Consider the following 15,000-nt stretch of genomic DNA (forward strand, 5'->3'; position numbering starts at 1 on the left):
CAGATGGGGCCATGTTACTCCCACACACTTACCCGTGCAGGGGGTCCACCACGATGGCTCGTGGGTGCGTCATCTTCCCCTCGATGAGCGTCTTCCGGGTCTGCGAGGCCTTCTCCAGCCGAGCCACACTGATGGTCTTCTTGGGCCCGTCGTCAGTCCAGTACAGGTTATCTGCCATCCAGTCCACCGCAATGCCCTCGACTGTGTGGATCCCTGAGAGAGACACCGAGGCGCACGGTAGTCAGAAGTCAGTACTCAATGGCACCAATAAACAACTAAGAACAATTATTATACGGCTCTTCACACTGCAAGTAGAACGCTCCATAGACTTGAATGGGATTTCCCAAAGTTCTACCGGTCATTATTTTCGTCTAAGGACCCCCAAATAATGACCGCTGTCAATGGCAACGGATTTTCATTCACAAGTGAAGGCAGACGGTTGATCAGCTGTGTTCTAAAGAACATTTGATTCAAGTTCAGTGTGTGTTCCGAACTATTTGTTTCTCATCAAATAGCCGTATAATAAGCGGGATAATGTATAGAACATCGGTCATTATTGGGAAAATAAGTCCCTTCAGGGCGAAGCAAGACCCCTCCGCTGGCTCCAGTTCGCCCTGTCGGGACTTATTTTCGCAATAATTACAGCCGTGCTATACATTATCCCTTACATAACACAGGGCTGATCAGTCCTTCATAGCAGCATGGGTATATTTGTGTAAATGTATATTCTGTCACTGATCCATTCAGTATAATAGATCCCGCTGCTGAGAATAAGCAGAGTATTACTGTAGTGTCTTGTGATTGTGCTTACTACGGCTGGACAACCCTGGCTTGCTGAGACAAGGACTAAGCATAAAAGCAAGACTGTATAAACGCAAAACTGCTCTGTGAGGCTACGCAGGAGGGTGATAGATATAAGAAGTGCAAGCTTGCTAAAGATAAGAGAGAGAAAGAAAGAGAGAGAGAGAGAGAGAGAGACATGTGTATGTGTATGCGTGTGTGTGTATCTGTGTTTGTTTGTGTGTATGTGTGCGTATAGGAGAGAGGATAATTACACAGTGAATGAAAGAACCTATACATGTGTATACACGCCCATACATCATGTGGGTTCAAAATCTGCCTGAAGACTGAGGCATGCTTGCTTTAGGAGACTCTAAAGCAAGGGGACTTCCATGAGAACAGTGTCATTCACAGTCACTAAAGTGGATGACTGTTAGGCTCTAAGGGGTCGCAGAGAGTGTAATATTTCAGGGTCGACTGAAAGATTGAGTCCCTGAGGTCAGTGGTACTCTACCTTCCTTGACGATGGTGTCCCTCTCTGTACCATCGATCTTCTGCCGTCCAATGATATAGCTGGTGGCGTCGGCGAAGTAGATGAACTCGCTGGCGGCGTGGAAGTCCAGGGCCCGCGGGTTCATCAGGTTCTCGATGGGGATCATGTACTCGTCCGGCACCTTGGCATTCATGTCCATCCCGCGGATGACCCCCGGGCGACCTTTCCCGTAGACCAGGAAGAGCTCGTGCTCTGGCTCTGTGCGGGGCAGGAAGGGAAGAAGGAAAAGGGAGGTCAGCCATTCGGAAGAGGTCAAATTTCTCAATGTATCAGAGGTCCAGGAGGAGGCTAACGAGGCGTACGCACGCACACTTGAAGTGTTGCAACCACACACATGGCTTTTGTTGTTTATCACTTTTTATATTTGTTTGTGTGTTCACCATCACTTCCGTGAAGACTTGAAGTGTGTTTACATAATTAAAGGATGATTCACAGACCACCAGAGAGCTGGACAGCGGAGACCATGGCTGAACAGAGATGGTGCTACAGAGCACTGGAGAAGTACCACACAGACTCAACCAGCGTGAGCACAGGAGCTGACTACTGAGTCCTACAATCCATTGACATGGGTTTCAACATGCAGGCATGCAAGCATGTGCACATGCCTGCGCGCGCACACACACACACACACACACACACACACACACAAACCCACACACTCATACACACCCACAAAAACACCTGGATGAATCAAGATGAACGGAATCAATAAAAGGGTGTTCTCCAGTGGCCTGACTGCATAAAGGGCGAATGGCAGCAGAAAGTATTTCAATATTCAATAGTCTATTAAAGATGAAACACTACAGGGGCTCTCTGTAGAATTCTCTACATGTATCATCAAATAGCAATAATACACCAGACAACTTCAATGAAAAGACATCATTAATAGTCATTTCATATGCCTATATTTATGCACTACCAATCTTATGAATACCAATTCACCACTCATGACATGAGCTAAAGCCCAGCAGGCTGAATTCAATCAGTCAGCATTGTAATGATGTCGTCCCTCCATCTCTTTCTCTCTCCTCTCTTATTCTCTCCATCAATCAAGAAAGGGCATGCCTGATGAAGCTCTGCACCCAAAGAAGGTGTGTATGTCTTTGTGTTTGTAAGTGTGTATATGTATGGAATGTGTGTGTGTGTGTGTGTGTGTGTGTGTGTGTGTGTGTACGACGGGCGTGTGTGTGTGTGGATCGATAATAATCTCAACAGAGCCTCGATCAACCCCAACAATCTCAACCCAGTCGACCTAACAAAACCCACACCGATCTGGTCAGGAGTGAGAGCCCTTCATTCCACATGAATCAGCATTTCCTCCGGGTTTTCTGCCCCAGCCCCTGTCTGATTAATCACAGCCTGCATTCACACGACACCTGGTGCTGCCCCCTGGTTTTGGAGGTGTGTGTGTGGGTGTGAGTTTGGGGTGTGGGGTGGGAGAAGCACCCACCAAATCAACCTTTTAAGGCCCTTGACTTGGCTCAATAACGCAATCAATTCCTCTATTGCTGTCAGAGCCGCCTCTTCACTGGTGGGCTAGCTTTGATTAATGAGACAGTGGCTGGGAACTAACAGGTGTCTCTCTATCTCTCTCTCCTCTCTCACACACACACACACACACACACACACACACACAAACCCACACACTCATACACACCCACAAAAAAAACACCTGGATGAATCAAGATGAACGGAATCAATAAAGGGTGTTCTCCAGTGGCCTGACTGCATAAAGGGCGAATGGCAGCAGAAAGTATTTCAATATTCAATAGTCTATTAAAGATGAAACACTACAGGGGCTCTCTGTAGAATTCTCTACATGTATCATCAAATAGCAATAATACACCAGACAACTTCAATGAAAAGACATCATTAATAGTCATTTCATATGCCTATATTTATGCACTACCAATCTTATGAATACCAATTCACCACTCATGACATGAGCTAAAGCCCAGCAGGCTGAATTCAATCAGTCAGCATTGTAATGATGTCGTCCCTCCATCTCTTTCTCTCTCTCCTCTCTTATTCTCTCCATCAATCAAGAAAGGGCATGCCTGATGAAGCTCTGCACCTAAAGAAGGTGTGTATGTCTTTGTGTTTGTAAGTGTGTGTATATGTATGCGGGAATGTGTGTGTGTGTGTGTGTGTGTGTGTGTGTGTGTGTGTGCGCCGCACGGCGTGTGTGTGTGTGGATCGAAAATAATCTCAACAAAGCCTCGATCAACCCCAACAATCTCAACCCAGTCGACCGAACAAACCCACACCGATCTGGTCAGGAGTGAGAGCCCTTCATTCCACATGAATCAGCATTTCCTCCGGTCATTCTGCCCCAGCCCTGTCTGATTAATCACAGCCTGCATTCACACGACACCTGGTGCTGCCCCTGGGTTTTTGGAGAGGTGTGTGTGTGGGTGTGAGTTTGGGGGTGGGGTGGGAGAAGCACCCACCAAATCAACCTTTTGGGCGTCCTTGGACTTGGCTCAATAACGCAATCAATTCCTCTATTGCTGTCAGAGCCGCGTCTTCACTCTCGAGGGCTAGCTTTGATTAATGAGACAGTGGCTGGGAACTAACAGGTGTCTCTCTATCTCTCTCTCTCCTCTCTCACATACACACACACACACACACACACACACACACACACACACACACACACAGGTGATGTCACAATACAGGCTCAAATTCGATTGAACGTACTACACAAAGAGCCTGGAGATGATTGGCTGAAAGTAAGTAAATTAACCTGGGCAGATTCTTCAGTGGCTATTTCTCCCTTATTACTTTCTATTCATGGCATTTAGGGAACAGACCTATGCATGGTCAAACCATTTTGGATCCTCTTTCACCACATCTCATCCTTGCCGCCTGTGCCCAACAACAATAGAAAAACCCTTGCCATTGAGAAATCGGCTATAATGCTTCACAATCTACTGTAATTGAACTGACTTCTATACAGTCTGAGAATCACTCATCTTTCATTTTTATGCTACATAAATGGGACCTGGATATGATAGGCCCATTTCTATTCATTTTCCTGTGTCTCTCTGTGCCTTCTTCACATTTATACCCCAGTGAGAACCCCAGTTGCCCAGTGAATACCCCAGTTGCTTTTTCATCACTAGTTGGATTAAAACTTGCATCGGGAACACTGGTGTGCGAGTTCTTTCTTGACTGAAGGACTGATACTCCAGTGAGAAATCATATTCATCCTCGGCAGCCATCTTGCCTTACATGACTGGTTTACCCAGCATGCCTGTGTTGCTCTGTGCTGCTCTGTGCAGTGGTGGCGGCGGGGACACTCACTCTTGCAGGATTTGCCGTCGCTGCCTAGACTGAAGCCGGAGCGGCAGCGGCAGGTGCGGGTCTTGTGGCTGTTCCCCAGCAGGCAGATGTCCGAGCAGCCGCCCGCCTTACCGTTTGGGTCCAGCTCACACGCGTGACTCCGCACTGCAGTGGCAGGACAGGGAGAGAGGGAGACAGAGAGAGAGAGAGAAACAGACAGAAGGAGAGACAGAAAGAGAGAGAGACGGCAGGAGACAAAGCCAGAGAGATGGAAGTCAGGTGGAGGTTAACACTAGCTTTGGCTGTATAATCTAAATGTATAATAATAATCTAAAAAAGTAGCAAGATGAATATATATATATATATAGATATATAGATATAGTTAGATATAGATATAGATATATAAACACTTAAAGAGACAATGGTTCAAAAGAGGTTTACTTGGCTCAATACGCAATTCTCACAGCATTCTTACTGTCTAGACTCTGACTTGTGTCCAGACCCACTTAGCCCTTCCCACTGATGAGATTGAGAGTATGCCATGGATGATGGATGCGGCCCCTACAGCATACCTGGGGGCTGCCTCCTTTGATGGTAGACGTGCAGGGCGCCTCCCTTGTCCACCCGCGTGACCACCTGGTAGTCAGAGCTGTTGAAGCGGTTGATGCGAATGACGCTGGTCTTGGGCTGCATGTTGGCATTGTCCGAGTTGGTGGCGTACAGGTAGTTCTCAAACACTGTTAGGCCATATAGGTGCTCAATCTGGGAGAGGGAGGAGGGGTCAAAAGATTTGTTCATTTCTCTTGTCTGAAAAAATCAACACACACTCAAAGTAGAGCTCAATGTGCATAAAACATTCGCTAGATACATTTCAGAAACTCTTCTTTCTTTCTGTCTTTCCCTAACCTCCTGCAAGATTCTGTTTATTCTTTCCAGGTCGTGCCTCCAAGTTACAGTTTGTACAGTTTGATCTCCGTGGTTCTGAGGAGCCATATCCCGCTGTCAGTCACTCTTCAACATTCAAGACAAAGACATTTAGGACTGAACAGAACGCATACGCACTATGGACTGACTACTGAAAATGTCACTGGGAGAGAGACCCTGATGACACCTATACACACATCACTGACAGACATAGAGAGTGAAAATGGTGTCTCGCTCTCTCTAGCCTAGCGCACTATTAAAGGGCATTACGACTATTTCACTGAGACCTGAGGATCGTACATTACTCATAATGACACAGAGAGAGCTTGACCAGAAGAATAAAGCAGAGACTAAATGGGAAAAAATGACCATCATCCAGGATCTGTTGTAAAAAAAGAAAATGGCAATCTGTAACAAGCAAATTTTGACAAAACTGACAGTGACCACCTCCAAAGAGAACTGATTAGGTCATCTAAAGAGAGAAATAATTAGGTCATCCTTTTCAGACTTGGAGCATGAAAGATGATAGAGCTGCATCATCTGAAAGCTGCACCGATTACTAGTGAATCAAGATGACCTCCAAGACTGGCACTTCTCCTATGGTGCAAACCTATGGTCCAAAATGCAAATGCAAAGGATGTTGACTTTTACTAAAAACTGTGAGCACGTGCACCCAGTTTAAGCCACTCTTCCATGACTCCCTGTTCATTTAAGAATTAATTTCAAGACCTTAAATTCAAGCAATTCAAGACTGCGCCATCTTGAGGCCCCATCTTCAATCAAAGACTCAGCTCTTAGTTAGTTCAGTAGTTCAGATGGTGGCTGCAGTCAGACTTGAAAGAAAATGTCATGTGTTTTAACAGGCCAATTTTGCTGTTTCACACACATCTGATCCCTCATCTGCACAGCATCTGGCCTTGTTCTGACCGCTCCCCCACAGACCCCGTCACGCTTCTGTTTTTGAACACTAAGATGAAAACCATATTCCTACTAGGGATGGTCGATATAAACTTAAAACTACAGTATATGGCAGTATGTCACGATAACAATACAAATGACAATATGAAAATAGTAGTATTCACCAAAGTCACATCAGCTTTTAATCCTTGAGAGCCAAACACAAAAAAGTTCAACATGATCCAGACTATCATAAGTAATCAACTCTACTCCTGGTCTACAGTTTAAGCTTATTTTTCAGTCATCTTTGTTCTCATTCTGCATGTGAGCTGCCCACCTTGCAGCACATATAAACATGTCATCACCTACATCATTTATATCGCAATATGGCAAATTATTATCATGGGGTGAATTCTACTGGTATATCGATAACAATACGATATAATCCATCCCTAATTCCTACACAAACCCGACCACACACACACATCACATTAGCAGTGCTCATCTTTACCCATAGTGATCACTTCTTCACCTGCAGCCCCTAAAGCCCCATCCAGTCTGGGTCCCTCACTCACCCAATGATGATGCCCTGACCCCCCCCCCCAACTCACCAGCAGGCCCTGGATGATTGTCTGGCGGTTCTTGCCCTCATAGTCCACCACCTCGATGTAGTCCAGGTAAGCGTCTGCCCAGTACACCAGTCGGCTGACCAGGTCCAGCGTGATGCCGTGGGGGAAGACGATCTTGCTGTCCACCAGCTTGGTGCGGTTCTGGCCATCCATGTCACAGCGCTCCACTTTTGGGATCTGACCGTAGTCAGTGAAAAATACCTTCCTGTGAGAGACAAAGAGTCAGCAAGTGACAGAGTGGAGAAACAGATAAAGTAAAAGGAGGGAGAGAGAGGAGAGAGAGAGTGATACAAGAAAAGAAAGAGCAGAGACAATGAGAGAGGGAGAGATGAGAAGTAATGGACAATAATGGAAAAAGGCATGGCCAGATAAATGCTTCTTTAGATTTAGACACTATCCTTCCTGCTGCTATCAAAAAATGTACATATATGTATATGTTTATGTTTAAAAAGGAATGTGATTTATTTAGACACTTTACTGATTGAGAACTTGCGAGACTGTGAGTAAAAGTGTCTGTGTCTATCTGTGTGTGTGTGTGTGTGTGTGTGTGTGTGTGTGTGTGTGTGTGTGTGTGGGACGTGTGTGTGTGTGTGTGTGTGTGTGTGTGTGTATTCGTGCAAGGGCACACTCACCCCATGCTGGGGTCCAGTGCGATGCCTTTGGGGTTGTAGAGCTCCTGGTCCAGCAGGGTGACACAGGTGGTCCCGTCTTTGTCACACACAAACACCCGGTCATCCACATCGTCCACGAAGTAGAAGTTTCCTGTCAGCCAGTCAATGGCCATCTGCTCCACATCTGGACAGGAGACGAGGAGAGAGAGGGAGAAAGAGGAAAGAGATGGTGAAGTCAAATGATGCAAACTTCACAATGCTCACACCCTTTCTTTTTGGGTAACATCTGCGTAACAACTGAGGACAGGATCTTACACACACACACACACACACACACACACACACACACACAGCGTTCAGACATATGGCTGCCATGCTCTGTCTCTGTCTCCCACCACCCTCTCGCTCTCTCTCGCTCTAATGTAAATACCTGCCCACCAACCCCCTGTTTATTTACCCCAACTGTCCAGACACACTTCATAGACACGTGGCCTAGGGAGCCAGGGTGACAGTCTGTGTGTCTATGTGTGTGTGTGTCTGTGTCTGTGTGTGTGTGTGTCTGTGTGTGTGTGTGTCTGTGTGTGTGTGTGTGTGTGTGTGTGTGTGTGTGTGTGTGTGTGTGTGTGTGTGTGTGTGTGTGTGTGTTGGGGTGTGTGTGCTGACTCATGTGTGGACAAAGAGTCCAAATTAAGTGTGTTGAACACACACCCACACACAGTTGGTGTATGTGAAGGGGAAATGCTGACTCATGGCTCCAAGATGGACAAGAGTCCAAAATAAGCAATAATAATAGGCGCCATGTTGAACACACACCCACACACAAGCGCTCAAACACACACACACACACACACACACACACACACACACACACACACACGGACGCGCACACACACACAGTGTGAGGGAGGTAGTGCCTTGCAGGCCATTATTCCACTCTCTCTGGGTCATTTCTGTGAGCTTAGGATCATGACATTGGTCATCTCGGCACTCAAACTGCTTCTATCTAGACTAAACATAACCTGGGGCTGAGAGCCATACTTATAGTCCTTAATAACAAGCCCACCCTCGACTACACCCAAACCACCAACCTGCTTCCTCCTCCTCCACCACCACATCTGTTCTCAGACAAGCTGTCCTTACAAAAGTTCCACAATGACATGACATGGAAAAAGCCCATACATCTGCTGATAGCTTCCTTAAGTTAGAACATTAGACGCCTAATGTTCCAAATAAACTTAACCACCTTCCATGTAACAGCCGCCCCATTAGGAGTGATATGGAGCTATTTTCTTGAGATCGGAATCTGAATTGAGGCCTCAGCTGCTGCTGTTGGTTCTGACCTTCTGGTAACACATGTGGAGGACTCTGGGGAGAGAGAGGCGACTCGCCCATGTTTTGATAGTCTGAACCGATTATTTATTTGCTTGATTGTTTGATTAGCCTGTGCATTCGTCAGCCACTTGGAGCATTCCTGACAAACAACATTCCAAAAATGGTCTGAACTATGGATGAACTGGACTCAAGCTGCTCTTAACAAAGTGGAGACCAACACAGTTCAGTCTGAATGTAAATTACGAGCAATTCAGTACGATTCTGCCATAACAAAGCACAAAAGTAAATTAGACGATGTCAGAGGCATTTCCTTTGTAGGTCGAAAGCTCATATAACATTCAGTCAATAAATGATTTCAAACTCATACATGAATCATCAGATTTTTTTTGTCATCTGATTTGGCTTTGGTTTCTTGATTTGGCTTAAAATAACTATACTGGCATGAGTGTAGTTTGTGCAATGTTGGCAAAGATGGTGTCCATGAGGCTACCTGTTTATAGACAGACAGACTAATAGACATTTTAAACTCTCACTGGAAGCAAAGTGCTAAAAAGTGCAGAGGAATCTATTCTGTCTCTGTCCCCGTGGTTCAGTCTCTGCATTATTCCACTCTGCTGAAGTGTGTTTAGTTCAGAGAGGGAGCAGGCCCGGCCCCACAGGAAACACACCAAGCTGAGGAATCTCAGAACTTTGCTGTGTCAGGGACACCCATGCACACACACACACACACACTTGCAGAAATTCTCTCTTCCTCTCTCTCACACACACTCTAGATGTGTACTCATCACCACACCCAACCACAGTATTGATGCAGTCACATCACACACACATTTTACACATGCAGATGTGACACGCACAGATATCCACCCAAACATGCCACCATTCTTAACATAGTTTTTACATTTCATTCCTTCACTCTCTGTCTCCAAGACATATACATGTATCAGTGAAACTCTCTCTCTCACACACACACACACACACAGTCTCTGATCTCTGACACACACACGAGTGGGCTGCTTCCAGACCTTTCTTTAAATAGTCCCAATATTAATATTGGGGACTGTAGGGGTATTGGCTCCCATGGGCTTTACGTCTCTCCTTTCTGCTTCACCCTTACAATGGAGCCCTTTCTGTGCACAAGAGCTGAGTCAGGCCTCTTTTTGTGTGTGTGTGTGTGTGTGTGTGTGTGTGTGTGTGTGTGTGTGTGTGTGTGTGTGTGTGTCTTTGAATGCATTACACTGCCTCCCACAAAGATATGTGTTTTCACAGCTGCGACCATCACCACACCACATTTCCATGCTCTTCAGGGCTTCAGGGATGCCGACCGACACTGAGCCCCCCCCCCCCAAATACACACACAGTGATCTTAAAGTCCATACAACAACCACAATAGTTCACCCCCTAACTCCCCAGCCTAGTCTTTCTCCCCCTCTCCTTTCCCACTCAAGGTCAATGCTTTGACAAGTGATACTGAATCAGCTCTTGCAGTCCCTCCCATAGTATCGAACTAATCAGATGAACTAATCTACCCTACCTACGGATGAGTGGATGTGGCTGATGGGTGATTTTCTCAAGATAAATCAACTAAGTTACATAAACCAGTCTCTCTCTGATGCATAGATCATGCAGTCAGCAATATTCTGAGATATGATTATTATGTAGATACATGACAATAGTGCAATAAGCCATTCTAAAACAGGGGACGAGGGGAAGACAGAGAGAAAGACAGGTTTAGAAATCCAAAAATAGACCTAATGAAGCAGTGCTAGAGAGATGGAGGGATAGAGAGAGAGGGAAGGAATGGAGAGGATGAGACAGAAATTAGGTTCTAGTTCCTACAAAGGCGTTCACACGGTTTTTGGTTTTATGGGAATCAAAGGGCCGTATTCCCAAAGGTGCTGCTCACTCTTTAAAAACTTCCGACTTCTGAGTGCAGCATTCCAGCTGACGCCTCTAGAGGAGATGGGCCATGTGTCTGACTGACTGTGAGGAGGAGAGGAGGATGGGTAGAATGGAGGAAAGAGAGGAGGAAAGTTGGGCAACAACACCTTCAGAGAAAAAAAAAAAGCAAAACTGGCACTAAGCACACACAGATGTGTGTGTGTCTCTCTCTCTCTCTGCCCTCTCTCTCTCTCTCTCTCTCTCTCTCTCTCTCTCTCTCTCTCTCTCTCTCTCTCTCTCTCTCTCTCTCTCTCTCTCTCTCTCTCTCTCTCACACACACACACACACACATATAATTCAAGAAGACCTCTCAGACTCAACAGGACATCGCCCTCCAAACTTCATCTGATTCCTGGGAAATTGAAAGTGTTGCACAGAAACAGCAAAACCACTTCCACTGCTCACATAAACAATAGCTCACGCCTCTCTCTCTCCCTCTCTCTCTCCCTCTCTCTCCCCTTTATGACTCTCTCAATCTCCCTTTCCTCTCTCCTTCCCTCCATCTCTCCCTCTCTCTGAAGGGACAGAAAAACAGACCCATAGACTAAAGGGAACTGTGCTATAAAAGACACAATGCTAATAAAGATAGGCTGCTTCTTTCCCATTTAGAAATGTCTACTTCCAATTTTCCTTAACACATAAGCCTCTTTGTGGTACAGACATTCCTAGAGTTAAGATGGATAAACACTGATATTTAGAAAGGGAATTTCAAAAACATGGGGAAAAGAGGCTTTACAAACCCATACACAAGATGTAGACAGAATGGAAACTAGAATAAAGGAAAACACACATATAAACAACATGAAAAGAAACCAAGGTGTGTGAATGTGGCACACACAGACATACAGATATACACACAAACAGACACGCACAGATAGACAAACACAGACAGAGACACTCACACACAGACAGAGACCCAGACACACACAGACAGATGCACATAGTCACACACACACACAGAAAGACACATGTATACACACACAGACAGACACACACACACACACACACACACACACACACCTCTCTCTCCTCTCTCTCTCTCTCTCTCTCTCTCTCTCTCTCTCTCTCTCTCTCTCTCTCTCTCTCTCTCTCTCTCTCTCTCTCTCTCTCTCTCTCTCTCTCTCTCTCTCTCTCACACACACACACACACACACATATAATTCAAGAAGACCTCTCAGACTCAACAGGACATCGCCCTCCAAACTTCATCTGATTCCTGGGAAATTGAAAGTGTTGCACAGAAACAGCAAACCACTTCCACTGCTCACATAAACAATAGCTCACGCCTCTCTCTCCTCTCTCTCTCTCCCTCTTTTATGACTCCTTCTCAATCTCCCCTTTCCTCTCCTCTCCTTCCCTCCATCTCCCTCCTCTGAAGGGACAGAAAAACAGACCCATAGACTAAAGGAACTGTGCTATAAAAGACACAATGCTAATAAAGATAGGCTGCTTCTTTCCCATTTAGAAATGTCTACTTCCAATTTTCCTTAACACATAAGCCTCTTTGTGGTACAGACATTCCTAGAGTTAAGATGGATAAACACTGATATTTAGAAAGGGAATTTCAAAAACATGGGGAAAAGAGGCTTTACAAACCCATACACAAGATGTAGACAGAATGGAAACTAGAATAAAGGAAAACACACATATAAACAACATGAAAAGAAACCAAGGTGTGTGAATGTGGCACACACAGACATACAGATATACACACAAACAGACACGCACAGATAGACAAACACAGACAGAGACACTCACACACAGACAGAGGCCCAGACACACACAGACAGATGCACATAGTCACACACACACACAGAAAGACACATGTATACACACACAGACACGCGCACACACACACACACACACACACACACACACACACTTGAATTTCCCCTGGGGATCAATAAAGTATCTATCTATCTATCTATCTATCTATCTATCTACACACACACACACACATAAAGATACTGTGTGGTACTTTGATATTAGGTCTGAAATGTTGGAATTGATGTGTATATTTTCTCCTGAACATCACACACACGCACACACACACACACACAGACCTAATATCAAAGTACCACACAGTATCTTTATCAACAAGCTCCATGCCGAGCAGAGTGGTCTGCATCAAAGGGCTCAAAATGGCTGAAAGGTTTCAGGTCTATTCAGATGTTTTTCTCTCCTGGTTCCCTCAGAAACTCTCCCACTTTGAAGGGCTTTGAGAGATTTAAAGGCTCGTTGCAGCTCTGCAGTGGCCTTTATAGGGGGAAGGACCAAGGATCTGACTGAGCCCAACAACCCCCAAAAAAGTCATCTGGAATAGCCATCAAGCTGAAATCTCGCAAAAACACAACCCCAGGACAAAAACAGGGGAGCACTCCAAACAAGGAATCTGGGAGTAACCTCATCCAGGGACTGAGAGATAGACAGAAACACACACACTCACACAGACACACAGACAAACAGATAGAAAAACAGAGGGGGGAGGCCTAGGGAGAATTAAAGGAATCAAGAGGACAGATAATAAAAATACAAATGGCAGACTGACAAGGAAGAGGGAGCAATGGTGAGAGGGAGAAAGAAAGAGAGAGATGGATACTTAAGAATAGAGAGAATGAGAGAGGGGAAAGAACGAGAAAGAGAAAGAGAGAGAGAGAGAGAGAGAGAGAGAGAGAGAGAGAAGGGGAGAAAAGAGAGATTAAATGCCTGACATAGCAGTGAAAGTCGACAGGCCAAAAAAATGGGCAGCAAAATGCAATTGCTGTTTTCCATTTCAGAGCCCAGGACTTTTTCAGAGTTTTCCACAAAAGCTGAAAAACTAAGCAGCTCACACATCATCACACATCACACACACACACACACACACACACACACACACACACACACACACACACACACACACACACACACACACACACACACACACACACACACACAAACACACACACACACACACCCAAAGCCTCTCCCTCCTTCTTTATGTTCTTCACTCTTTTATTCTATTCTACTTTCTTTCGCACTGTTGTTCTTAAATGCTCCATTCTGCTTTCTTCTCTCCCTCCCTCTCTTTCTCTCCCCGTCTCTCTCTCTCTCGGTCCTCCCTCTCTCTCCCTCCATCTCTTTCTGTCTCCCACTTCTCTTTGGCGTGTCTGTCCTGCGCTAAGCATTGCAGTCCCAGTGCGCCCTATTCAGCACGGAGAAATAAACACAGAAATTAATAAATAAATACCCACGGCCTCCCCAAATAAACAACTACACAAATACCATGGCAACAAAATGCTGACACCAGACTCATGCTGAGAAAGTCTACTGAGAGTGATTCATTGATATATCCGTGTACACACACACACACACACACACACACACACACACACACACACACAAACAGGCCATCCATACACACACTCTCTCACATACACACAAACACACATCATGCATGAATCCACACACAGGCCATGCATAGATCCACACACACACACACACACACACACGGGTCAGCTGATGACCAAATCTATTACAGTAAGTGCTGACGTAGTGTGCTGGGCACATGCAGGATGCACACACCGGGTATTTAAGCTGCTGCGAGCTGCACATTCGTCTCAGACTCCGAAAGCCACACTAGAAAATGAAATTTAAGTCAAATTGGTGTTAGGACCTCAATTACTAGGCATCTTTCATTTCATCACTCATCCATTCACTTGTTTCCCAGGGACCAATTAGAAGATTAGCTTCAGAGGTGACAAATAATTTTAATCCCATAGCATGCACCAACAAAAAAAAAACACGAAACAGACTATGTGTGTGTGTGTCTTTGTGTGTGTCTCTGTGTGTGTATGTGTGTGTGTGTGGTTTCTGCCCAACTACACACACCTACCCACACAGATGCTTAACAAAGCTTACGATATTGAGATGTGGAAAGGGGGGGGGGGGGGGGTGGACTACTTTTCCACCCAAATATCTGTGTATGTTGTCACAGTGCCGGATACGTTTACCCACAAAACCCCCATGCACAGTAATTCAGACACCCACACTGTTGGCTGGCTTTCTA

The 15,000-nt window shown here is 45.4% G+C and overlaps 1 protein-coding gene across 6 annotated transcripts in view; it reads right to left on the reverse strand.

The window, feature by feature from the left end:
• The window catches only part of LOC125302452 (low-density lipoprotein receptor-related protein 1-like), a 159,986-nt gene that overhangs the window by 91,604 nt on the left and 53,382 nt on the right, over positions 1–15,000 (reverse strand). For all 6 annotated transcript variants that reach the window (XM_048255626.1, XM_048255625.1, XM_048255624.1 and 3 more), the window contains exons 7-12: positions 7,701–7,863; positions 7,051–7,273; positions 5,191–5,380; positions 4,640–4,783; positions 1,295–1,531; positions 33–213 (exon numbers count right to left, since the gene is read on the reverse strand). In XM_048255626.1, coding sequence (XP_048111583.1) covers positions 33–213; positions 1,295–1,531; positions 4,640–4,783; positions 5,191–5,380; positions 7,051–7,273; positions 7,701–7,863 — 1,138 coding nt within the window. The remainder of the gene's footprint in view (positions 1–32; positions 214–1,294; positions 1,532–4,639; positions 4,784–5,190; positions 5,381–7,050; positions 7,274–7,700; positions 7,864–15,000) is intronic.

Source organism: Alosa alosa, chromosome 10 (genome assembly GCF_017589495.1).
Source record: "Alosa alosa isolate M-15738 ecotype Scorff River chromosome 10, AALO_Geno_1.1, whole genome shotgun sequence".
Taxonomy (NCBI): Eukaryota; Metazoa; Chordata; class Actinopteri; order Clupeiformes; family Clupeidae; genus Alosa; species Alosa alosa.